At 33.3% G+C, this 27,659-nt stretch overlaps 1 protein-coding gene across 6 annotated transcripts in view; it reads right to left on the minus strand.

The window, feature by feature from the left end:
* Nucleotides 1-27,659, minus strand: part of SPATA1 (spermatogenesis associated 1) — an 80,191-nt gene that overhangs the window by 29,495 nt on the left and 23,037 nt on the right. For 3 of the 6 annotated variants that reach the window (XM_031936743.1, XM_031936742.1, XM_023501716.2), the window contains exons 4-10: nt 26,325-26,442; nt 18,877-18,930; nt 18,549-18,789; nt 17,771-17,800; nt 13,814-14,029; nt 7,614-7,716; nt 6,783-6,843 (exon numbers count right to left, since the gene is read on the minus strand). In XM_031936743.1, coding sequence (XP_031792603.1) covers nt 6,783-6,843; nt 7,614-7,716; nt 13,814-14,029; nt 17,771-17,800; nt 18,549-18,789; nt 18,877-18,930; nt 26,325-26,442 — 823 coding nt within the window. Of the gene's footprint in view, nt 1-6,782; nt 6,844-7,613; nt 7,717-13,813; nt 14,030-17,770; nt 17,801-18,548; nt 18,790-18,876; nt 18,931-26,324; nt 26,443-27,659 lie in introns of those variants that run through there. The other 3 variants (XM_031936745.1, XM_023501717.2, XM_031936744.1) reach the window with 3 other exon arrangements.

Raw genomic sequence — 27,659 nt, forward strand, 5'->3', positions numbered from 1 at the left:
CTTTCTGAGTGCCCTTTGAGTTTATAGAATGAATCCAGCTAACAGAACAACTATGCCAGAACAGAGTAATTTAAAAAGCTGGCATTTGCTATGCCATCATAAATGAACTCAGAGTCCCAAAATATCTAGCAAAAGGTGTAAAAACATTTTATGACCTTCACACAACAGATATGCAGCCAGCTACTGACATAGTAAGAACCTCTTATGAGAAGAAAGGCAAAGCTATCAAGGAATACTCCTAAGGTACCAAACACCACCATGACAGGAGATGCTTGAGAAAGCTGCTGAAGATCTGTCAACTGAATCAATATCTACCTGTTAATTACAAGAGAACACTTGAATGCCATATTGCCCAAATCACAACCAAAAAATGTGAAACAATTCAAAAAACAAAGTATATCAGAAAATCTAGATTCCCCTAACTAAATTGAAAACAAAAGCCAGAAAGCTGAGGCAATACAAATAATGCAAAGAACAAATTGAATAATTTAAATTAAACAAAGACTGAGAAAAGGACCTAAAAGTCCATTTAGTCTAGCTCCATCATACTTTTAGCTTAAAAAAGTGAGATCTAAACAGGTTATATAACTCATACTATATCACACAGGCAGCAAGTGACAGAGGAAGATTTGAATACTAGTTCTTTTGACTTCAAGAGAGGAGAGAAGGTTGGCAGTAGCCTTTGCAGAAATTTCAGCACAAAGTTGAATAGGGAAAAGTGAAAGGATTGTCTTGTAGTGTAAATTATGCTTGGGATTGGGTCACAGATGTTTGTAGAGTCTAAGTATATTAATCAGTTCTAAAGTGTGATTGATTCCTAAAGTGCATTGTGAGTTGGAGTAGAGGAGGCAAATAATGGTAATAATTCTGGTTTGGGATTTGCTAAGTCATGAATACTTGCAGGACAAGGGGGGCAGGAGGCAAGAGTAGAGAACAGTATAACGTTAAACTGGTTAGCAATAGGGTGAAGCTTGGAAAGAAAAGAAAGCAAAGTAAGGATAATAACCTGGGAAAAATTAATGAGGAATGAGCTGGAAGTCATGGAGAGAATGAAAAAAAAAACACCCATTTAGAATAAGTAAAGGATAAAGGTATATGAACTGAAAGGACTTACAGAATAATTAGAAAAACACAAAATGGAAAAAAATATTATACAATGACAAACACTTTGCTATTATAAACAATATTACAACATTCCTAGTCCCTGAGAAGAGGAAATGAAATTCTCTTATTTGGAAACTAAGGGTGAAGAATAGTGCATACACTTTAATACGCAATCACTATGAGTTTTTTTTTTTAACTGAGCTCTATTTCTTGGCTACAAGAGAGGATTTACTGAGAATAATGCTTGGAAAAGCTAGATCTGAAAATGATAATATATTTTTTTAATTTAATAGCCTTTTATTTACAGGTTATATGTATGGGTAACTTTACAGCATTAACAATTGCCAAACCTCTTGTTCCAATTTTTCACCTCTTACCTCCCACCCCCTCCCCCAGATGGCAGGATGACCAGTAGATGTTAAATATATTTAAATATAAATTAGATACACAATAAGTATACATGACCAAACTGTTATTTTGCTGTACAAAAAGAAATTGATAATATTTTTAAAAGAATGTAGAATACTAGGGGAATGCTACAGAAATAATTAACCAAGATTTTAGTGAAGAATCTCATAAAATCTCTCATGCTAGTCTTGTGGAAGGTATTGAGTATGGGCTAATAATAATAATGATGATAAGCCAGCATTCAGATAGTGCTTGAAGGTTGGCAGAGCACTTTACCTATGTCACCTTATTTGATTCTCATAACTACCCTGTGAAGTAGGTACTATTATTATACTTATCTAATGGATGTAGAAACTGAAGCTCAGAGAGGCTTGATGATAGTATGGTTAAGGGATATGTGTGAGATGATAGTCCAAAAAACTAACGCAATTTTAGGTTACAAGAAAAAGTTTCCAAAATTACTAAGGAAGAGATCATTCCTGTCTACCCTAGTCAGACCATACATTGAGTATTCTCTTCTGTTTTAGGCATGATATCTTGAAAAAGAGATTAATTAGATGAAGTGCATGAAGAAAAAAGCAAAAGTTAGGCAGAAAGCTATGAGAGAACATGATGTATATTAGTCCAAGATCTATTTTAAAATATCTATAGGTTATTGAAGTAATTAATGGTAGAACTCCTATTCAGAATAAAGGATTATTAGACTTTACTATGGTAATTAGTTCTGAAAAGTTGCAGAAATTGTCGGTGATTCTACTGGCTGTTCACTTTTATTTAGCACTTACATAGAATATCTCACTCAACAATCCTGTGAGGCAAGTAGACTTCACTATATACTGTCATAAAATAAATACCCATTTGAAAACTGTTACTTACTACCATTTAATTTACAGATGAGAAACTGACTCAGAGTTTGGTACATTGTTTGGCATATAGGTAATTAATACTGACTGAATTCTAAGCTTATGGTATAACTTGGCAAATTTTTGGATGCATATCAACTTTGATTAAAATGAGTCAACTTATTCAAAAGTTATAATGCAATAAAAAGAAAAATGTAAATTTCGAAGTAGAGGAATAGAAATAGAAATTTCAGTTTTTAGATGTTGTTTCTGTTAAGACAAATCTATAGAAACACAAAAGTAAGGGTGTAGAACAAGCTTAAAATTCAGAATTCACATAGTAAAATCTCTTTATAATATGACTGGCATCAGTCAAGAAACATTTATTAAGTGCTCACTATTGTAGGTGCCAGGAACTGGGTTGAGTAAAAGCTCAAAAAAAAAGGCATAAAAATAGTCCCTTGCCCTCAAGAAGTTTATTTCTAAGGAGAAAAGACATGCACTTAAATTAGTTTATATTATAATAATGAACCTCGTATTGACTAAGAGTAAATCATCATCATCTTCAAATCTTCTTTCCTATTGTCTTCCTTATCCAACTATTTAATATTAGCTCCACTAAAAATATGTCCTTTTCCTCTGTGGCCTCTGCAACTCTTATTCTGTAATTAACAAACTTCTATTCAAATTAGACCCTTTTTTCCTCAAGCTTCTTCCATTTTCTAGCATTCACAAAAATCTTGCTTCCCCCAAGTGACAAAATATCACAGACTCTTTTTGTTAATGATGGTTGGACCTTTTTTGCTATTTCTGACTCACTTGTCCTAGAAGGAAATTTGAAATACTCCTCATTGTTAACTTCCAGATTCTCCCTTTCATGACATCATTCAACAATTCCCCTTCCTCTGGGGTTCATTCAATCCAATTTTCTACCCATTCCAGACCCTGGTAGCTATTTTCATTCAGTTCCCAGGATATTCTTCCTTCTTTCTCATGGAGTTCACTAGTCCTGACTTAGAATCTCCTTTTGTGATCTAAATCCTACTTCTATATTATGGGACATCAATGGGAGAAAGAAAGAGACAGACTGACAGAAACAGAGATAGAGGCAGAGAGGGAAAGAGATAATTTCTTCAAATACCTTAAACTTTCCAATTTCTCACCTCTTTACACTTCAGAAAGGTCATTTCCTTAAACTTGCCATCATTCAAAAATGTTACAATTTTTTGACCAAGAATTCTGAAATTCTTTTTACTAAAACCTATTATTGTATGTCTCCCTGAGCCCTACTCCTTTTAAACCCATTCTTTATCCTCTCTTGATTCCCAAGTCCTCCAGTCCTCAATACTTGCATGCCACTACAACACCTCTAGTTGGATCTTGATGTTTGAGTCAAACACTTTAATTTTATACTCTCCTCTACTCTTGAAATCCTTAGTCCCTCATCCTAGTTTAGCTCATGTTTTGACAAATCTGAATTTTGCTTATTTATTAATTGATGTGTTTTCTCTATTTGCACATGTGTGCTGCTGAATGAAGCTGAAGAAAATCATGAAAGGGTATTAGGCATTATATATTTAGGGTAATTTATTTGAATTGGACTCTCACTGCAGCAAGGTAATCTTTCTACTCCTCCCTTAATTAATTCTCTGTCCTATTCACCAATGGCTATTCTAAATTTTATCTCTTAGTTGAGAACTATACCTCATCTGTTATCAAGAAAGGTGAGGCCATTCTCTATGATCTCTGTATTTTCCCTTTTTTTATCACATAAACTTCTTACTATCTCTACTTTTATTCTGTTCTCTGAAAAAAAAGATAACCCTACTTCTCACTAAAGCCATCTCCTTTACACGTAGCCTTACTTTAGTCTTTTCCACTCTCATCTCTAGTTTGATGCCCTTGCCATCATCCCCTTATCCAATCTTTCCTCTCTTGCTAACATGCTAACAAATATACCTGAATCTCCTTCCTAAAAAAAGTACTCACTAATTTGTTATTCTCATTATCTATAATCTTCTCTTTCTTCCAATTTGAACTTCTTGCCTCCATTTCCTGTCTTCTCATTGTCTTCCCAGTCTCTTCAATATAACTTTCACCTTCATTACTCAACTGAAATCGCTTGCTCCCAAGGTGCTAAAAATCTTTTAATGGTCTTTCCTCAGTCCTCAGCCTTGTTGATTTTCTGTAGAATGAGATGTCTACCACCTCCTAGATCTCCTCTCCTCATAGTTTTCATGACAGTGGTCTTTCTTACTTTTCTATTCTTTGTTGGTTTCCTTTGCTGGCTCATCATTCATGTGACCCTCCCTTTTCATCTATAGCTTTCTTTTCACTCTGTTCTCTCTCACTTACTCATCAGCTCCCATGGCTTCGATAATCATTTCTGTGCAAATACTCTTACATCTATCTATTCTCTTGTTTCTCTTCTGATCTCTAATTTCCCATTACCAATGGACTATTGAGCACTTTTAACTGAATATCCCACAGGTATCTCAAAATCAACATGTCGCAAACAAAACTAATTTCCTTCCCCCCCCAGATCTCCCCATTTCTGTAGAAAGTACCAATAGCTTTTCATTCATTCAGGTTCATAGCGTAAACTCTTCAGTCTGACTCACCTTATATATTCAATCTGTTGCCAAATCTTAAAATTTCTATCTCCACAGCATCTCTTACATGTGGCTCAATGTCTCTGTTTAAACAGACACTATCCTAATTTGAGCCTTTATTATTTTTGCTTGGACTATTGCAATATCCTCCTAATTTATCTCCCTGCCATTGGTTATTTTTTACTCTCTTCTAGTTCCTATATAGCTGCCTAATTATTTTTCTAAAACATTTATAAGTCTGACTATGACATCCCATGACAATGACATGAATTTCATTGGCTCCCTATGAACTACTAAGATTAAATACCATTTTGACATGATCTGTGATTTGACATTCAAAACTCTTTACAACCTTACCTCTTCTTATTTGTCTAGTTTCATGATATACAATTCCACCCCCCCCGTCCCCCCTGCCTCCCCACCCCCCCCTCCGTACTCTACAGTCTATTCACGCTGGACTGCTCACTTTTTTGGTTCTATGACTTTACACTTGCTTCCATTACTAGAACACTGTCTCTGCTCAATTCTGAGTCAGGGAATACTAGATTTCCTTTAAGTCATAGTTCCAGCACCACCTTTTCTTTGAGACCTTTCCTGATCCCTCTACTTTGTGTTGATTCATAAATGGTTTGTATGTACCTACAAATGTCTCCCTATCAGAATACAGAACACAATTTCCCTTCTATATTTGTATCCTTGGCACTTCACAGAGTGCCTGGTAAACAGTAAGCATTTACTAAGAGGCTTGCTGGTTAATGTCTCCATGGGTACAGTCTCCATATTTATTCCCAAGTATCTATACAGTACAATATATACTGATGTTGTAAACCCCAATGTGGGTGTGGCCAAAGCTGGCTCAGCAGCAAGAGGGATTGTAAAAATAGTCCCTCCCACTTACTCCCACTTACTTAGTAGCCTTCTCAACATCAATTTTTAAAGTTGTTTTTAAACAAAATACAGTATAAGACCCCTATTAATATAAATGATATAGTAAAATGATATATTTTATTTTAAGAAATTGTGATAAAAGATGGAATGTAATAAAAACACAGGTACTGGTTCTCTTCCCTCATCTCTCTCTTCTCTCTTCTCCATCCCCAACTTTAAATGAAATAAGCCATCCTTACTAAGGCACCCACAGATTGAACAGAGTACTTCTACCTCAATTCCTTGCTCAGATTACAGAATACAGAGCTTTGGGAAAGCATGTTATCCCCTACCAAATGACTAGGTTATACACACTAGAGATAATGCAAGTCAGTTATTTCATAAATTTTAAAGAACTTTATAAATGTCAGCTAATGTGTTTCTCTAACCCTAAGCCTTCTCTAACCCATCTACAAAGAAGCAAACATGAAGTAACCTTGTGTCCCCTTTTTCATTGTTACCACTCTGGTCCCAAAGCCAAGGAAAACAAGCTTTTTTTCTAACCTCCCTAGAAAACTTGTTGTAAAGAGGTTGATTCTGTTGAAATATATCTTTTTATTTATTAATGATGATAATATTATATAGAATTCTTGGTAGCCACAAAACTGACAGTCCAAAGAAAGTGCTTTTCTCCTCAAAATAAGGATGACTGGTTTGAGCAGAGAATTCAAGAGGGATTTGGTAAGAATGGTTTCTACTTCTCTCTTTTCATTAGTACAAGTTGTTTGTTTACTCCCAAATGCAGAATAGAGAATTCACTTCATGTTAATGATAATGAAATTAGAAGTGTTTTATTAGTAGAAACAGAAAATTTAATTTTCAATGCTGCATGAATTTTAATGTAAACATTGCAAGAGTCTGTCATATTTCATAAAGTATTAAATCGTACCGGATCTTCCTTTTTTTTGCTGGCCTCAGTTATCTTGTCTCCATTTTCCCACAGGAATTGGCTGAAGAAAATAATACATATTTGGAAAGACTTAACAAAACATGCTTAATGAATATCTATAAAAAATTTTTTCAAAATCTGTTCTTTATAATTTTCGGGAAATACTTGCATATAATAATACAAATAAAGGGGTTTTGTTCAGAAACTCATCTATTCCTTACTTATGATCATCACAATATCATCACACAATATCATCTGATACTTATATAGCATTGTAAGGCCCACAAAGAACTTTAATACATTCTCTCACTTTATATTCATTATTAAAATCAAATTTTAAAACACGTGTTTAAACCAAACCTACATATGCATTAATAGCCATGACATTAAAAAATGAACAATTTCATCATTCATATTTCTATTTATAATTCTTAAGCTAAGGATAATCACTGAAGCACCTTTGTTTAATTATAAATTACAGTGTATAAAAGTGTTGCCTAAACCTTGGACCCCACTATGAAATTTGAAGTTTTTTTTTTAATTAATAGAAGCTAAGTATTTTACTTCAGGATGAGAAGATTAATTCAAGCAAATAAGTAGAATGGAAAAGTATAAACAGATCCTTAATGAATTTGCTAATTACTCCTCCTCGCTACAAAAACTATTCTGTTACCAGGCTAACTCTTGCTACATGCAAAAACTAGAGCAGAAACATTTTTCCCACAATGAATTAATCTGGAGCTAAGTTTAATAAAAGTGTATCTCTTAAAATAGTATTCTTTACTTCTTTTGGATTAGTTACTATATATAATTAAAATGAATGACAATTACCTTTTCTTGTTTTGTGCATGTAAAATACGTTTATCATCTAATGCTTCTAGAAATCCATACTTTCTGGCTGGGTATTTTTTAATCTTGTTGTCTTTTAGGCTGACTTTTTTTCCCCCAAAGTTCATACCAACCAATGTTGATTTTCAGTCACATGAAATAAAATTAAGAATAATTAGAATTTATTTAATACAATTTTGCTTATAGCTCATTCACATATCTACCATAACCCTGCCCAACCCATATACAATGTATGTTTTTAAACTATATCATACCAGAACATTCTCATATATGCTTTCACTTTTAAAATTCCCTTTTATTTGAACAAAATTCTTACATATTAGGAAGTTACAAAACTTTAAGGCATTAACATTTTAAAAGGTTCTTTTAAGGTCTACTTTGAGGCTTCAAAATGGAGAAGTGAGTGTGGGGTTTAAAGTGAAGGAAAAAGTATTGCAGGTTTTAGTCACGTAGGAAAGATTTCAAAGAAAACTGATAAAATGCATATGTGTCTTGATATGTTTATCTTTTCTAGGGATGAACCTATCTGATAGTGAAAAAGTTCATCTCCATATGATGGTAGCAAGCAAGTGAGAAAGGAAGGAAGGAAGGAAGGAAGGAAGGAAGGAAGGAAGGAAGGAAGGAAGGAAAAAAAGAAAAGAAACATTTGATCCTGACAGCCCCCAAAATGAACTAAAACAAAGATAATTATTTTTGCAAAAATGAGAGACAAACTGGCAGGAAAAGAACCAGGAGAACTAAGAATCATAAAATTCTTCCTTTGTCTACCCACCAATAAAAATAATATTCTATATGAGAAACAAAATTACAAGCATCTTGATATACTAGCTAAAAATGAAATAAAAATATGTAAAGAAGCTAAATATAAAAACATAAATAATAGAATGGCTCACAACTTCATGGTGTTGGTTTAAGGTTACTATACTATAGAACAGAGTATTGGACTTGAAGTCAGGAGAATCAGTTTCTTAAACTATAAAATTCTAAAATGAGAGTAATAATACTTATTTTACTGTCCTCCCATAGGAAAGGGCTTAGTAAACCTTAAAATTTTATATAAATTAAAGTTATTATTGTGCAGCTAGAGACAAATAGAAATGTTTCATGGGATATTTGATTTTCTTGCTTTACTGAGCATCTAATGAGCAAATATATAAGGATACAATGAAGATAATTTCATTTTATGTATCAACATTAATTAATTAAAGAAGGTGCATTTGAATAGAAAATGAATTATTGTAGAGGAAAGAGTTTTATATCATCCTCCAAATAAGTAAGCTTATACTTTAATAGGGTTCAAACAAATGTGATATTTGGTTTAAGGAGGACAGTCAAAGCCATTTTGGAAAATATGATTCAATATAAAAGAAACCAAAGAGTAGACTGCTCATAAGACTCCCATCTAAACATCATAACTACTTTTTCAAAAAGAAAGTTTCAATGTGTTGAATGCAGTGAACATTTGAAAAACTGATCATATTCAAACAGAAAGAAAGTGATTCATTACAGATATAGAAATCATTTCAGAATCAGCAGCCATTATCAGTGCAATTGAATCAATGGCTTATTAGGATAAAATCAATGTGAACAAAAACCAAATTAAAAGAAAGGATTAAAATTTTTTAAAAAAAACACTTTGTATAATTATGCAAATTTTAGCTCAACTTGTTTTTAAAAGTTGACAAGTAGGCAAAAGTAAAGATAGTGACTTTCTAGAGAAACATAACCAATATAAAAATTGCTACAAAGAAAGTGATGGAAAAGTTCAGAAACGACCACAGCTAGCAAACACTTGGTAGGCACAGATAACATTGGTTTAAAGTACAAATTCACTTGCCAAATACTACAAGGTGTATGACAGATGAGAAATTAAATAATAAAATAAAATGTGACCAAAGGGAAAACCACAACAATCTCCAAATAATTACAGATTACAAAGATAAATCAGAATCAACTGATCAAAGCCATAGTTATATACTAACAAAAATGAAAATTTAAAATTAAGAGGATTAATTTAGAAATATAAAATAAATATAAAAATATATAAAATATTCAGATTAATAACCCACAAGAATTTAAATAATCCAGTTACAGAAAAGGAAATTGAACTAGCTATAGAAAAAACTATCAAAGGAAAACTCTGTGGTCTAGATGGATTTCTGGGAGAATTCTATCAAATTTTTAAATAACAATTGATAAAAATACTATATAAGTTATTCAAATACCATATAAGTAATTCTCAAAATTGAGAAGTACTCCATAGTCCTCTATCAAACTCCTTTTATCACTCACAATCCTAATCCCTAAAATAAGGAAAGGTAAAACCAAAAAAGGGAGAATTATAGACCAGTATTATTAATAAATATCAATTCAAAAATTTTAAATAAAATTCTACCAAATAGACTACAGAAATTTATCCAAAAAAAATCATTCACTCCAATCATGTTGGATTTATATCAAAAATTCTTAACAATAAGAAAACAACATAATTAACCAAATTAAAAACAAATTCATATAATATTAATAGATGCCAAAAAAGCTATTAAGTACAACACCCATTTTTGCTTAAAAAACCCTGCAAAAAAACCCTGCAAAGTATAAGCAGTTATATTTTTAATATGAAAAAAGTATCCATATAGAATCACAAGCTAATATTATTTGCAATTATATAACATTTGGAATTCCTATATGTATATAGGAGTAAAGTAAGGATGTCCCTCTTTCCCTGATATTATTTGGCATGTGTCAAGAAATGCTAACAATAACAGGAAGACAGGAGAAAGAAATTAAATTCATAAAAATAGGCAAAGAAGATGGAAAACTATGCTTATTTGCTAATGATACGATGGTTTACTTAGGAAATTCTTAGCAATCATCAAAGAATCTGAGACAAAAGCTCCAGTAAATTTTAACTATAAAATGAGGATCAAGAGCATTTTTCATACTCATAACAAAAGCTGGGAAGCAATAATAATAGAGATAATATTCAAAATAAGTACAAAATAATGCAATATCTGAGAGTCAATGTACCAAAGAACACATACACAAAATTACAAAGCATTCTTTAGAGAAAAAAAGAATAACAAATATCTTGGCTAGGCCTTGCCAATAAAATTAAAATGACAATACTACCAAAATTGCCTTACAGATTTAGTGCTATGCTAATCAACCTACCACAGGGAACAATGGCAAATAATAAAATAACAGCAAAATCTAATTGAAGAAACAAAAAATCCAAAATATCAAAGGAAATAATGAAAAAGGAAAAAATAAAGGTAGAATAGTACTCTCAAAGCTCATACTTTGATATAGAGCAGTAATCATTAAAAATATTTGGTGCTTGTTAAAAAATAGACAAATAGATCAAAGGAATAGACTAAATAAAGATAATCAGAAATAACTGATCATAATAACCCCAGTGTTCAATAAATCTGAAAACATAAATTACCCAGAAAAAAATCCCTACTTGACAAGAATTACTGAGGAATTTGGAAAATGTCTAACAAAAATTTTGATTAAACCAACATTTTGCCATATTTGAAATGAAACCATGACATAAATATTAAAGATCATACACAAATTAGAGGAGAAATAAACCATATACCTTTTATAACTAAACTTTCTAGGTGAATTCTTAACTAAACAAAGGAAAGAAGCAATTATAACAGATATGTTATAACATTTTGATTTCATGAAATTGAAATGCTTTTGCATAAATAAAGCAAATACAAATTGAATAAGAAGGGAAGTTGCTGAATGGGGGGAAAATCTTTGTTTTAAATATATCTGATATATAGGGTAAATAGAAAACTAACAGTAATATCTAACCTCAAAAATCATCCAAAAGACAAGCTGTTCAAAGAATGAAATATAAAACATAGAATAAAATAGCTTAAAAACTAGTTCTCAAAAGATCTGCAAACTACTAATTATAATAAAAAAGAATACTCCAAATCATTAATGGAAAAAAAAAATCCCATAAGCCAAAAGAGCTCTGAGGGTTCACCTTATATCCATTAAATTGGCAAAGATGACAAAAAGACAGGAATAGTTAATGTTGGAGAAATTGTGGGAAGACAGGCACAACTATTTGTGTATATTGTATATTGAAAGAACTGTAAATTGGTCCAAATAATCTGGAAAGCAGTTTGTAATTATGCAAAGAAAGTGACTGATTGTGGAAAGATAGGTTCAGTATTTGATACATATTATATACTGACAGAGCTATAAATTGGCTCAACCAATCTGGAAAGAAATTTGTAATTATGCAAGAAAGTGACTTATATGTCCATAGAGGTTAACTCAGATACTTCCAAGAAGGACAATGACAAACAGAGAGGATCTGAAGATAACAAAACATTTAAACAAAAAACTGGGAAACTCTAAGCCTCAAAGCTACCGTCAGTCACAGGACCACCAAAAAGTCCCAAGAAAAATGGGACTTAAACATTTGACATTAAAAATGAATAGCTGTAAGTTTGGCCACCAAATATTAAAAATGATTGGGAATTATGTTAGAAACATTACAATATATAACTAAAATACCAGAAAATAAATGATTAAAATACAAGGAAATTCTCCTCCTCCCATCCAACCTGTTGCTAAGGCCTGCCAATTTCAACACTGCAATATCTCACCCCTTTTCTCCTCTGATGCTGCCATTACTCTAGATCAGGCCCTCATCACCTCGAAGGTTGATTACTGCAATAGCCTGCTAGTAAATCTGTTTGCTGCAAGTCTCTCCTCATTCCAGCCCATTCTCCATTCAATCACTACAATAATTTTCCTGAAGCACAGATCCAATCATGTCACTTCCCTACTCAATAAACTCCAGCGACTTTGTACTGCTTCCTGTATCAAATACAGATCGTTTTATTTGGCATTCAAAGCTCTTCATAAACTAGCTCCTCTCCTCCTTTTCCTGTCTTCTTATATCTTTCTCCCAATATGTTCTCTTTGATCCATTAACACTGGCCTCCTAGCTGTTTTATTCCATGAATAAGATATTACATCTCTTGGCTCCAGGTGGCATATTCTCTTCTTGCCTCTCATACCTGGGACAATCTCCCTTCTCCTGTTCCACCTACTGATTTCCTTTACTTTTGTTAAGTTTCAACTAAAATATCTTCATTTACTAAAAAATGTCCCCCAATTTCTCTTAATTGTAGTGCTTTCCCTCTGTTATTTCTTTTTCATCCTGTATATATGCTTTGTGTGTGTATATATACATATATATATAGGTATATGTGTATGTATTTGTTTGAATGTGTATGTATTTGTCTGAATATTCCTCCCTCCCCCATTAGATTGTAAGTTCTATGAGGGTAAGGAACTTTCTTTTACCTTTTTGTATCTCCAGTGCTTAGCACAGTGCCTAGCACATAGCAGGTACTTAATAAATGTTATACGAATCACCTTCATAAAGTGATAATAGTTGAAATCATGAGACCTGATAAGATCATCAAGTGAAATGTTATTGGGGGAAAAAAGAAAAGATTCTGGATGATCTTGAGGAATATCTATGGTTTAATGGGTAAATAAATATTTAGCAAGAAACTGAGAAGGAATGATCAGACAGGTAGGAGGAAAACCTGAGGAAAGCAATGTGATGAAAATCTAGAGGGAAGAGAATATCAAGGAAAAGAGGGTGATTAACAGTGCCAAAGATTGTAGAGACATCAAGAAAGATGAGTATTGAGAAAAAGCCAGTAAATTTAGTGATTAAGAAATCATTGGTTAACTTTAGAAAGCATTTCAGGTAAGTAGTGAGGTCAGAAGGCAAACTGCAGAGACTTAAAGAAAGGAATAAGAAGAAGGGGATGGAACCAATTATAAATTCCTCTCTCTAGGAGTTTAGTCAAAAAAGGGAAACAAGATAGGATGGCTTAGAAGGAAAGATAAAAGGGTAAATAGAATTTTAGATAAGTTAGATATAAGAGCCTCTGGAGAAAACTGAATGGGGATAATAAATAACTTGATGCCCAAAGTAGAGAGCCCACCATCCCTGGGATCTTCAAACTGCAGCCAGAGAATAATTTAAAGATTAATCATGTATTAGAACTTAACCGAGTTCAACTGCTTAGAGAGTGTCCAAGGTCCCTTCTCAATCTGAGAGTCTATAATTCTATTCTTTTGTCTCACTTTAACTGGTCTAGGCTGAAAAAAAGTGAATTAAATTATACCTCTTCTTTTGAGCAAAATGTTAGCACCGTTTCTTTGAGTCTGCTCCTTGACATTATTCCAAGGCAAAACATTATTACAATCTTCCCAAATTTCATTGGGAGACACTTTAATACGGACTTTTGAAATGGCTGTATTGTTTCCTGTTTCCGTATTTGCAACACTTAAATCATCACACACTTGCGACTCAACAGGTTCTTCTTCCTTACTCTTTTTACCTAACAGAAGAAATAATTTAATTAAAATGACAGTTGAATTCATCATATTTTTAGAAATATTAGTCCCAGAGTACTTTAAAATATGTAGTGAATGCATAATTATTAATCATACATTCTATTTCTTTAGTGGTTCTAACAAAGATTTGCCTGTATTGTCTAGGAAGTCAAAACACTACACAACAAAATATAATAAAAACAATCCACATGAAAAACTGTATATATGTCATCCTCTTTAACCTGCTAAATGAAAACTAAAGATAAGGAAAAACATTTAATGCCTTTCTGTTGAAATGGAAAAAGTAGGAATGGAAGGGTAAGAAGTAAGGAAGAAAATTAATGGATCCAGATCACATAAAATAAATTAGAAGAGAATTCAAAAGTTCATGTATCTTTGTACTATACATTCATAAGAAAATACAATTCATAGAAAGATTTTTGAAATGAAAAGAGCTTTTTAAAAACTTTTTCTGCTCATGATCTCTCCCAGAAGGAACTGGTAATTCCCCCAACATCAGGAATCACTCCTCTTGACCTTCAAAAACCAAACAAGAAAAACAAAAACAATAACATACTAAAAAAACAGGAGTTCCAGGATATCCAGAAAAGGAAAGAGCAGTCTCCAATATTTTCTCTTTGTTTTAGAAGAGGCATGAACAAAATCATGAAGATTTGTTTAATTCAACATACATTAAGCCCCCAATATATGTTTAAGAAATATGCAGTTCATTGAGGGAGATGCAGAATATATCTAATTCAACTCAATTACAGAAATTCTGCTAATTCTAAGCAGACATAGATAAATGCTTGACTTCAAAGAGCTTATCTTCTACTTAAATGGGGGAGAACAACCACCTGGATGGATGGTTAGGTAAAGATATAGAAAATTCTATCTATATAGAAATGTATCTCTATATATAGTTACATAAATGCTAACTATATATAAAATAAGTTTAAAGCAAAGAGAGGGAAACTAACAACTAAGGAAATCTAGACTTTTGTGAGTTGTGACCTGAGCAAGATTAGAATATGTTCCCTGACCTCATAGCACCTTTAATATGTGAAGGAAAAAGATTAGAACCTCATCACAGTAGAAAGAAAATGACAACAATAATAAAGAACCTAATTCTAACTAATAATAATAATAAGGATGAACTGCTTAATAGAAGTATAATTAATAGGAATCTTGGGAAGTAATCACTACATAATCCTAATAGAAAAGGAGACCACTATCTGACATTGTCTATAATGTACTATACACAGGAGGAAAGAAGAATTCAGAGTTAAGGTTGAGATAAGTAGCATTTTGTACCCGGAGACTAAAAGAAAAGTTAGTTCAAGAGGGAACTATTTAGGAACAAAATTCTGGGAACAAAGATACAAATGATTGTTATGAAAAAAGGGAAAAGTAGATTCTGTAGCTAATGTGACTGTATTGAGTTCACAAAGCAGCTCACATTTTATTTTATCATTATTATTATTAATTTTTTTTTTTTTTTGCTGAGGCAATTAGGGTTAAGTGACTTGCCCAGGGTCACACAGCCAGGAAGTGTTAAGAGATCAGATTTGAACTCAGGTTCTCCTGTCTTTAGAGCTGGTGCTGTATCCACTGTGCCACCTAGTTGCCCCCAGTTGCTCACATTTTAAAAGGATATATACAGGGGACAAATATGATGGGAAATAACCAAGGATTAATTTCTTAAAAGTTTTTAATTATTTTTAAATAATAGTATCAATATATAAAGCCAACTATGAGCTGGTGCTTATGATAAATATTAAAAACAATAGTTACTTTGGCATTGCTGATGAAGGTACAGTACATCTTAATGTGATGGGAAGAATAAAACAAGAGAAAGGAAAGAAACTATTTAATTCTTCCTTTCATTCTGTTTTCTCTACCAAGGAAAATGATCTCCAAATTGAGAATAGAAAAAAAACCCCAAGATTACTCCTAAGAATCACATGTAATTTCTCATGAGATCAAGGCACAGATATACTACCTCCTAAGATCCTATAAGATTTTGCCTGTGATTTTTGAAATAACATGGAGAAAGAAAAAGATAGCATAGGAATGGATACCAATAGAAGCACCAATTCCCAAAAAGGGAAAGAAAAATATTTTTATATAGATTTTTATCTAGACTGATGAACTTGATTTCAATAACTTGCACAATTCTAGAAGAGATTATTAAAAGGATAGTTTGTGGGGCAGCTAGATGGTGCTATAGTAGATAGAGCACAGGCCTTGGAATTGAACATAGAGTTCAAATTTGAGCTCAGGCACTTAACACTTAGTAGCAGTGTGACACCTGGGCAGGTCACTTAACCCCCAATTGTCTCACCAAAAAAAAAAAAAAATGATTTGAAACCATTTAGAAACAGAAGATGTTATTACTAAAAATCATTAGTTTATTAAAGACAGACCATATCTGAATTGCCTATTTTCCTTTTTATTTAAAGTAGAATTACTAGACTTCCAAGAGTAGGGAAGTGGTAGACAATATATATACATTTCAATAAAGCAGTTGGCAATTTCTCACTTTGTGAACAAGATGAAAAGATAATAGATGAAATTAGATAGAGAAAACTAAATTGGTTTTGAATTAGCTGAAAGAGCCAGATATGATGTGATGATGTCAGACTTGAGGGAAAGATCTCCCAGAACTCAAAAGGTTTCTTTCCTTGGCCCTCTTTTTGTAACATTTTAATAAGTGAACTTAGATGAAGGCACAGATGGGATACTGAGAGGCATAGTCAGCTAAAACGCATTTATTAACTAAGTTATTATATTTTGGGTATAGTGCTAAGCACTGGGGATTCTGTGATGCCCTAAAAGAGCTCACAGTCTAATAGGAAAGGCAATTTGCAACAACTATATACAAATAAAATATTTACAAGATAAATTGGAATAGTTTCAGAGGAAAGGTACCTGAATACCAGGAAATGCTTCTTGCAGAAGATAGTGGAGATAAAATAGAAAATTTCAGTCATGAGACACAAGCCACTGGAAATGTCCAGAGTTGGGAGATGACTGTTGTGTGCAAAGAATGGCGTGGAGAGCATTAGATAACAGAGTACATGGAGAGTGGGGTAAAAAGATGGAAAGGTAAGAAGGGGCCAAGTTAATAGAGAGTTTCAAAAGCCAAAGAATTTTATATTTGATCTTGGAGGGGATGAGGCAGTCACTGAAGTTAATAGAAAAGATAAGGTAACATGGGAAGAGCAATATGACAGCAGGGTGGAGGAGAGGCTTGAGTGGGGAGAGAACTGAAGGAAGATGACCAACCACAGGCTACCACAAGGATGGCTGTATCAGAGAAGGCAAGGGGATGGATAAGTGGTGTCCTTCTTGCCTGGAATACCCACCTGCTGATATCTCCCTTGTGAGATTATCTTCCACTTCTACTATATGTATCTTGTATGTATAGAGTTCTTTGTATGTTGTCTCCCCCATTAGAATTGAGCTCTTTAAAGGTAGGTACTGTAATTTTGCCTTTTTTTGTATTTCCAGCACAATATCATTTCTGGTTCATAGTAAATGCTTAATAAAGTCTTATTGACTAGCTGGAAATTAGAGCAATATAATTTGGTTCAATCTTAGGAAAAATCTTTGTTGAACGGAGTTGCTACAAAATAGAATGGTTTGCCTCAAGGAGTGGTTAAGATCCTAATTCATGCAGGCATTTAAATGGAAATTGGAATGTTTGAAATAAGATATATTTGGGTAGAGACCAAACTAGATACCTTGCCACCCATCTTCAAGATTCTTTGATTCTAGGAAGGAATAGGAAATCATTCTCAGTTAAAATGGAAATGGATTAAAAATGTGACTTTATCAAACTAATTCTAAGAATACCAACATGGTAAATTATTATACATAATCAACTTTAAGAGAGATTATCCCTGGGAAATATCCCTTCACAAAAAAACTTCTCTCAATCATTGGTCACATTATATAAAATTCCACATTGGGCATTTTGCCTATTGGAATAAAATACATCCTCTTTTAAATACAATTTCCTCTGGGAGCAAATTTTTTTTTTTTAAATTAGAGTTGGACCTATTTTCTTGGATGTGACCTCTGACCTTTAATGTTTAAAATTGTATACTACAATTTTTCATCAAGTGTTGAAACCCATAAAATTCTCTAATTCATATATAAAACATGAGGTTAAGTAGCATAAATGCATCTTTCCTTTTGATTTATGAAAAATTCTCAAAGTCAATATCCCTTAAAAGGTTCTCCTGTTTAAAAATGAGGTTATACTAGTGTTCAAAAACAAAAATACAGTGTATGTATTATTCCTGGGCCAAGTTAGTAACTCTTGGCTGAAAAATTTACTTTTTTCCTTACTTATCTAGAGTACTTATAAAAACAACCTAAGATGTTCCAAAGTGAATTGTATTTTTCTGTCAACCTGACAAGCTTTTTCTGGGTCTTAGATTTGTTTTGGGATTGCCTTTAGGATTTACAACCCTAACAATCTATAATAAAGATTTCTCCCCATGGCAGTGAAATCACCTTCTTCCTCATTCTTGAGTGAAGGAACTTTAGTAGTACTTTCTATTATGCTTGGTTCTTTTTCAGGTTTCTGGTTTGAAGGAGTTTGGCAACTATCTAGTTGCTGGACAGCTTTATCATCCTCAGAAATATTAGAATTATTCTGTTGTGCATCTCCCATAATAGATGATGATGATGATGATGAATAAATATTTCCTAAGTGGTCCACTATGGGAAGCAAATATAATTCTGGTTGAAGAGCCTAAAACATACAGGAAACAATTTAACAGAGAATAATTTTTTTTTAAAAAAATGTTTTAAAATAAACATTTCTAAGTATGTTACATACATATGGTGGAGCAAATGACTTGAGTTTCAGTTCCTTTTCTTGCTTTGTCTTCACCTGAAAATATAAACATGAAAAATCAACCAAGGCTTTCAGAATATTTCATTTATTTATCTTTAATTTTGCAAAGAGCATATACAGAACTAAGCTGGATTTTAAAACCAATAGCAAAACTGGATGGAAGATATTGTAGAATACAAGTTTATTATCTTAGTGCATCAAAAATAATTTAATTCATTCATCTTTCAATTATGCAAATGTTAGTTCTCACATAATTAAGTAGAACTCAACTGTTAATAATAAAAGAGAGTTCTAATAGAGGGTGAGACTAGAGGAATAGTTTTACTTGGTCAAATGTTCTTTTAGTAGAAAAGAAAAAGGAAGTTATGGAGATGTCCACCTATTAAGGAAAGGCCAAACAAATTATAATGGAATATTATTATGCTTTAAGAATGAAATTTAGAGCTTCACACAAAGGAGCTGTCTCAACTGAGACAGAGTGGAAAAAAAAGAATCAGAAAACCTTGTCACAAATGTATTTCTTCCACTAAACAAAGTATGTTTATAGTAGAAATTCACATTTGAGTGGGGAAAGAAAAGAATAGAACTTTGCTATCAAAGTAAAAGTGGCAATGGGTACTTTTATTTTTAGATAGTTAACTGGGGAGGCAGAGTAAAGTCAACCCAAACCACTCCAAATTTCTTTAAATAATGACTCTAAACAAATTTTAGAGCAACAGAATACCCCCTAAATGGAGAAGAACATTTTTCAGCTGAACCCAATTTAGAAGGTCAACAAAAAGAAACTGTGACAGTGGAAGTCCAGTGTACAGTCCTGGCGCAGGCCACCAACACAACCCCAGCAGGATCGGGTCTAAGGACCTCTGAATCAGCATTAGATAGTTAATTATGAAAATGAAAAATTATGACTAAAGAAATGAAACATATATAATATACCCTGCCATCAATTAATCAGCAAGTATTTATTAAACACCTATTACAGGTTTTCCTATATCTTAATAGGATATGGTTTTCCTATCACAGTTTGGATATATGGCAGGGTAAGAAATTAAGAATAAGGAATAACAATAAGAAATTAAATGGAAATTTGGGGGGATTTTTATGGAAGCCACAGGCAACATGAAAAAGCCAGTAGGTGACAAAGAAAAGTTTAGAAAGTCAGAAATACATATATATATGCATATATATGCATATATATGCATATGCTGATTATATATATTGCATATTATATATATATATATATTATATAATATATATATATAATATTGAATGCTATTATTTATATATTATATATATAATTATATATATAATATTATATATAATTATATATATATAATCAGCATATTATATATATTAACATATATATCAGCATATGCATATATATTATATATATGCATATATATGCATAGTATTATAATATATAGCCTATGACCAAATACTTAACCCAAATTTTACAATAAGATACTGTAACCCCCAAAAGAAAAAAAATTCAAACTTCTCTGCTACAAAAGGAGAACCAAAAAATTTTATGGGGCTTTTCCAGATTGCAGGGGTGCTGAGTCCCTAAATCCCATCCTCCATGTGAAAGGGATAACTATAAATATGAAATAATTTCATTTTTATTAAAACTTTTTGCTTTAGATAATTTTTAGCATTCACCTTTGCAAAACCTTGTATTGAAAATTTTTTTCCTTCCCTTCTCCCCAACCCCTTCTCCTAAACAGCAAGTAATTCAATATGTTAAACATGCAGTTATCATGCTCTACAAGAAAAGTCAGATCACAAAGGAAAAAAAAATGAGAAAAAAACACAAAATGAAAGCAAATAATAATAAAAAAGGTGAAAATATTATGTCGTGGTCCACACTCAGTTCCCACAGTCCTCTCTCTAGGTGCACATGGCTCTCTTTATCACAAGACCATTGGAACTGGCCTGAATCACCTCACTGTTGAAAAAAGTCATGTCCATCAGAACTGATCATAGTATAATCTTGTTGCTGTGTACAATGATCTCCTGGTTCTGCTCATTTCACTTAGCATCAGTTCATTAATTCTCTCAGGCCTCTCTGAAATCATCCCACTGATTGTTTCTTATAGAACAATAATATTCCATAACATTCATGTACCATAACTTATTCAGCCATTCTCCAATTGATGGGCATCCACTCAGTTTCCAGTGTCTTGCCACTACAAAAAGAACATTTTTGCACAAGTAGTCCTTTTCCCTTTTTTATATCAAATAACTTGAGAAGAGAAGGTCCTGGCTTAGCTTTCCCTCCAAATAAGCAAGAAACTGTCCACACTTGGAGAAGCACTCTAATCTGTTGACATTAAGCAAGTGACAGTCATCTTGCCTTGAGGCCTCTGCTTTTATGGAATGAAATTTTTAGCCTGAAGATAAGTCTGTGATCAGTCCACCACTCTGCACCACATATTACCTTTGTCCCTTTCACATCCTGTCTGTCTCTTCTCCTTACAATCACATAGTCTATTAAAGACCAATGTTTACTGGAAGGGTGCAGCCCAGAGATTTTACTGCATTTAGATAAAGGGAAGATAGTGTTAGTGATGAGGTCATGAGATGCAGAAATCTTCAGTGATAAGTGACCATTGCTGTTGCTGTTTCCAACTTTAGTCCTCCCGAGGCCCCTCTGCCATGTCTGGTAATCTGCATCTACTCTAGCATTAAAGTCATCCAAAATTAGAAACTTGTCCTCTTTGGGCACACTGATGATAAGCGTCTCCAGGTCTTCATGAAATTTTTCTTTGACCTTATCAGGGATTGTTATGGTAGGAGCACCAACACTGATGAGCATAGATGCAAGTAGCATTTGTATTTTCATGAGCCTGTCATTCACTCCTTTTGATATGTTTGTTGACTATATTAGCTTTGATTGTAAAACCTATACCAGCTTCACAGAACACTGCTTCACTGAAGCTACTCCAGAAAAACTGTAGGCAGCTCCTACACTTCAGTAAGCAGACCTTCACCTCTCCAACTTGTTTCACTCTGTGAAACTGTGTGTGTGTGTGTGTGTGTGTATGTGTGTGTGTGTGTGTGTGAGTATTTCCACACAAGATGGAATCTCTGCCTGATTGGGTAAACAGACTTGGGTTGGGTAAGCAAACAATTTTAAGGCACCTTTTCTATCCTCAACCAGAGAAGCAAGCATGCAGTCTCTAGAAAGCTGTTCCAACAGCCAGGGGACTGCTGAATCCCACTGCTGCTTTCAGTGAGAAACCAACCCTATGTTCTAGGCTGCTTATATGCTGGGGGGAGTGACTATAGCTCCCAACATGTCTGCACCTGCTGCTTTGTCATTTGTCTGTCACAATAGTACTTAGAAAAGGCAAAAAGGGTAAAACGGTATGGGTGATGTCTTTAGATTCATGCATAAGTCATATTTAAGTAAGGCAGAGTTGCATGAAGTCATTGGCTTGACCCTCTCTGCCAGAGCTGTCACAGTCCAGTAGCAGTATAGTCAGGATGACTGGTGATGTCTCAAAATGCAACAGAGGACCTCTATGCCTTTGATGTCTAGTCAAGCTCTAAGCACTCCACAGTATCTGCTTCAGCCACCTTCATAGGCTATTGAAACAAATTGTTCTTTTCTGCCCATTCCACCAGAAGTCTTCACATGCTTTGGGTAGACACCATCCTAATCAATTTTTCTGTTTCAACAAATTGTATAAAATGTCTTTGGGAGGGAAAGAAAAGGAGAGAAAAAAATTGGGACACAAAATCGTTTTTTTTTTTCCTCTCAATATTATTTTATTTTTCCAAATACATGTAAAAGTAGTTTTCAACATTCAAAGATAGCAAACAATCTAATATAGGTTATACATGTGCAATCTTTTTAAACATATTTCCAGATTTGTCATGTTTTATAAGAAAAATCAGATCAAAAGGGAAAATACAAGAAAGAAAAAAACAAACAGAAAAAAAAAGGTGAAAATAATATGCTTCAATCCACATTCAGTCTCTATAGTTCTCTCTCTGGAGATGGATGGCATTTTCCATTGGTTTAAGATCTTTTTCCTCCTTATGGAAGTTTAAAGTTTCACTCAGCTTGGGAGAATAATAAAAATCTCTGAGAGGCTACCTTGACATATAATATAGGCATACATATTTAACAAGTAGTTGGAACAGAGATGATATTTTAAAAGGGGGTTTAGAGTCCCTCACTAACCAATGAACTGCTGAAAGGAGTGTAGAGGACCAACAATGTGAATACCAACAAAGCAATCCAAATAGGAAATTATATGGTATATACAAAAGGCAGCCATTTTTCTTCTTTTGTGCCAGATTGGCTTAAAGGACATCTTTTCTCACCTGGAGAATTTTTTTATTTACTTCAAGTTAAAAATATTTTTCTACATTCTTTTATGCAAATCAGCTTTGAGATGGCCAAGAAATAAGTTGCAGAGTGACAGAAAATGTTTGAGATATCTAATAACAGAAATCATTACTTGCAACTCTATACACTCTATAGCCTCTCACTAGGCTTCCAATTTTCCCAGACTAATCAGTTTCTCCATCCTCTATTTGAGTCACTAGTATTAATTATGTCTCAAGGCAGTAGTGGTTAATTTCTTTTATGTAAAAGAGAAGAGACAACACAATCACTGAGGAGAAAGCAAAAAGATAAAAAGAAGTAGATTTTTTTGGATACAATATTAATTAGTGCCAAATTCTTCCACTACATGTAGAATCCTTCCTTACTACAAGGAATAGAAAATACCTTTTTTGTTTCTATTCCTTCCCACTCATAAGAAGGAAGAGAAAAATACCTTGGAGGAGTTAAGTTAGCAAAGCAGTTTCTCCCCAACTCAGAGGCAGGGAGAGAGAAGGGCAATGTCTCAAAGGGGTACTTAAGGTAGTTCACAAATTGTTGTCTTCATCAGCACAGCCAATATCTGCATCAGCCTGGGAAGCTACACAGTGATTCAAGAAGAAATTAGAGAGAAAGAGACAAAAATACCCCAAGCACTGAGCATCAACCCCCATGTCACAAAACTCCGAATCTACTTTTTTTATACTTCCCTTTTTGGTGCTTCCCCTCCTCCTCCCCTCTCCTTGCCAAGAATTCTCTAAGTTCTACATTCTTCTCAGTTCCATACTTTCAGTATTGGTTAATTCTGGGGAAACATGTCTCATCTCTACATCTCTAAGCTGATGCCAACTCAAGGTTAAATTAGCAAATGCACTTGCTTCAAAATAACCATGTCTGGCACAAGAAGAAACTTAATAACTGCTTACTGAATTGACTTAATTCTGAATTATTATTCAAGAAGAATATATCAGTACAAACTTGCGAGCTATAGTTTTAAGAGTCTAAACCCACAGACGTCACCTTGAACCTAGTATATTCAGGAATCCAACTTCTGAGGAAGAGTTTGGAGGGAGTCCAGTAGGTACACTATATATGGATATAAAATCTATGCATAGTAAATATAAGATAAACTAAGTAATGGAGGATCCAGAAAGGATTCATGCAAAAAAAGGTGGTATGTGAACTGAGCTTTGAAGAAGTTAAGGATTTTAGGAGATAGAAATGGGGAGGGAGTACATTCCTAGCAAGGGCCAGAAATCTGACAGAAATATTTGAATAGAAATTGTAAGTATGACAGTTTGTTTTTTTTTATCTACTACAACAGCTGGAAAACAAGGAAGCCCTTGCAACTTCCTAAAGACTATTAATAAGGGATAAATATACCCAGATTGTAGAAGGCAGCCTCAGTTCTAAGGAAAACATGGAACGGAAGGTTAAGGAAATCAGGCCTTAGTTTGTCAAATTGCTTTATCTTCTTTCTCTTTGACTGGTTTTCTCCTTTTTTCTAATAAAAAATAAAAGCCTTTCCCCCATTAGCCTCCCTGAATCTTTTTTTTTTTTTTTTTTTCTGTTTGCAGTGCTAGGGAGGGGAGTTATGGGGATGGAGTAGGAGATACAAGATTTTATCAGTGGACAGAGTAAAAGATGTACAGTAAAAAGACAATTTAAATCTAGACTCTACTACTTACTACCTATAGAAACTTGGTTAAATAGAATATGTTCTTTCTCTGGGCTTGAATTTCTTAATCTATAAAAAGAAGGGATGGAAGAGACTCTGGGTTCAAATCCTACCTCAGCCACTTACTTTACCTATGTAAACTATTGTTAAGTCATTTAACTTGTTTAGTTTCCTTATCTATAAAACGAGGGGATGTTGAGGTAGGTGTCTTCTAAGATTCTGTCCATCAAAGTACCAAAGAGAGAACTATGGAGACTGAATGTAGATCAAAGCAGAGTATTTTCACCATTTGTGGTTATTGTTGTGATTGATGGTGGTTGTCTGTTTGCTTGGTCTTTTCCCTTTCTTGTGTTTTTTCCCCCTTTGAATATGATTTTTCTTGAGCAGCATGACAAATATGGAAATATATTTAGAAGAATTGCACATGTTTAACATAAATTGGATTGCTTGCTGTCTTGGGAAAAGGGAGGGGGGAGGAAAGGAAGAAAAATTTGGAAAACAAGGTTTTTCAAGGGTGAATGTTGAAAACTATCTATACATATGTTTCAAAAATAAAAAGCTTTTGAAAATGAAATAAAGTTTTAAGCATTATAAAAATTTTAAAAAAGGTTAATGTTGAAAATTATTTTTGCATATATTTGGGAAAATACAATACTACTTAAAATTTTTAAAATATTTAAAAAACATTCTTTCCATCTCTAAATCCAATAATCTGATAAGTTTAAGATGCACAGTTTCTAGTCTTTGTCTCTCAACTTTTTACTTCAGTGATTCAACAGATAGGAAAAGCACTGGATATTGTCAGCATAACCAGCTTCAACTTCTAGTTCTGCTAGTCATTCTGTTTGAAACCAGAAGGGCAAATTTAACCTCTCTGAGTCTCAGCCCCTTCACCTACAAATAGAATCAGATTAGCCATCTCCAAGGTCCTTTCCACCTATACAACTTATGCCTCCATTTCTAGACAAAAGGACTCATTGGATCTACATTGTACTCAAACCATATTCAGGCAAGATCTGGCTCAGGCAGAAACATTTCTTTTTACAGCTAAAATACTTCACTTTCAAAAACTCTGAAAATTATCATTTACTTAGAAAAATCATCATTGTAAGATCCTGTTTTTAATTCATGCTTTTTTTTTGTTTCCAAGGAAATTCACACATACATACCGGGACACATACACACATACTCACACTCATACACAGAGCAGTGCTTTTGGTCCCTAAAAATGGGAAAAGTTGGAACAATCAAATCTTTCTTGTACAATTTCTTAGTGATATTTCAAATTTATAAATTATCTCCAAAGTTTTGTTTATCAAGTATAGTTTAAGTTATAAATTAAAAAATTGTGTGAAGCAGCAATTAGAACATATGCTTTTTTTTAAAGTGAAAGAATAAAAACACTGGAAAATAACTTACCACAGCTAAATTGTTTCCTATGCATTTCAAAAATAAAAATTTTTCTGCCACAGCTTCCTCGCCCAGGAACTCACCCAGCTGCTCCCTCAAGGCTTGTAAAGTAAGTTGAGGTGACACCCTGAAACAGCATGATACATTACTCCATCTGTAATATTAAACTTATAGGGCTTTTCTTTTTAATTTTTAACGAAAAAAACTAATGAGAGATTAATTTTTGTCATATTGCTGGGACTCTAGAATTACTAATTCACTAAAATAAATTTAACTTAATACACACACTAAATGTCTTGATATATTGCTATTTTAAGAGGGGTGAAATTAGCATAGTTATAATATGATAACTAATAAGAGCATATTCCCAGAGTTTGCAATTCTGGGGAATACCTGTGATGGATACAATAGCTTTGTTCTTTCCTCAGGATGCTAGCATTCTACTATCATCCAAGAGTACTAAAATGAAAGCTCTTGGGACCTGGCATCTTGATATTTCCTTCAAAATGCCATTAGGCAAATGTCATCAACTGGTGCCATCTGTCATTAAGGTTAAGTTCTCATTCTCAAGTCTTTGTTCATTTTAATAGACTATTACAATCTTGTCTCATCCAGATTTGTTTTAGACCTGGGTTTTTTTTTTTTTAATTTAATAGCCTTTTATTTACAGGATATATACATGGGTAACTTTACAGCATTAACAATTGCCAAACCTCTTGTTCCAATTTTTCACCTCTTACCCCCCCACCCCCTCCCCTAAATGGCAGGATGACCAGTAGATGTTAAATATATTAAAATATAACTTAGATACACAATAAGTATACATGACCAAAACATTATTTTGCTGTACAAAAAGAATCAGACTCTGAATTATTGTACAATTAGCTTGTGAAGGAAATCAAAAATGCAGGTGTGCATAAATATAGGGATTGGGAATTCAATGTAATGGTTTTTAGTCATCTCCCAGAGTTCTTTTTCTGGGTATAGCTAGTTCAGTTCATTACTGCTCCATTAGAAATGATTTGGTTGATCTCGTTGCTGAGGATGGCCTGATCCATCAGAACTGGTCATCATCTAGTATTGTTGTTGAAGTATATAATGATCTCCTGGTCCTGCTCATTTCACTCAGCATCAGTTCGTGTAAGTCTCTCCAGGCCTTTCTGAAATCATCCTGTTGGTCATTTCTTACAGAACAGTAATATTCCATAATTTTCATATACCACAATTTATTCAGCCATTCTCCAACTGATGGACATCCATTCAGTTTCCAGTTTCTAGCCACTACAAAAAGGGCTGCCACAAACATTCGTGCACATACAGGTCCCTTTCCCTTCTTTATAATCT

The sequence above is a fragment of the Sarcophilus harrisii genome, chromosome 4 (genome assembly GCF_902635505.1).
Source record: "Sarcophilus harrisii chromosome 4, mSarHar1.11, whole genome shotgun sequence".
NCBI lineage: Eukaryota > Metazoa > Chordata > Mammalia > Dasyuromorphia > Dasyuridae > Sarcophilus > Sarcophilus harrisii.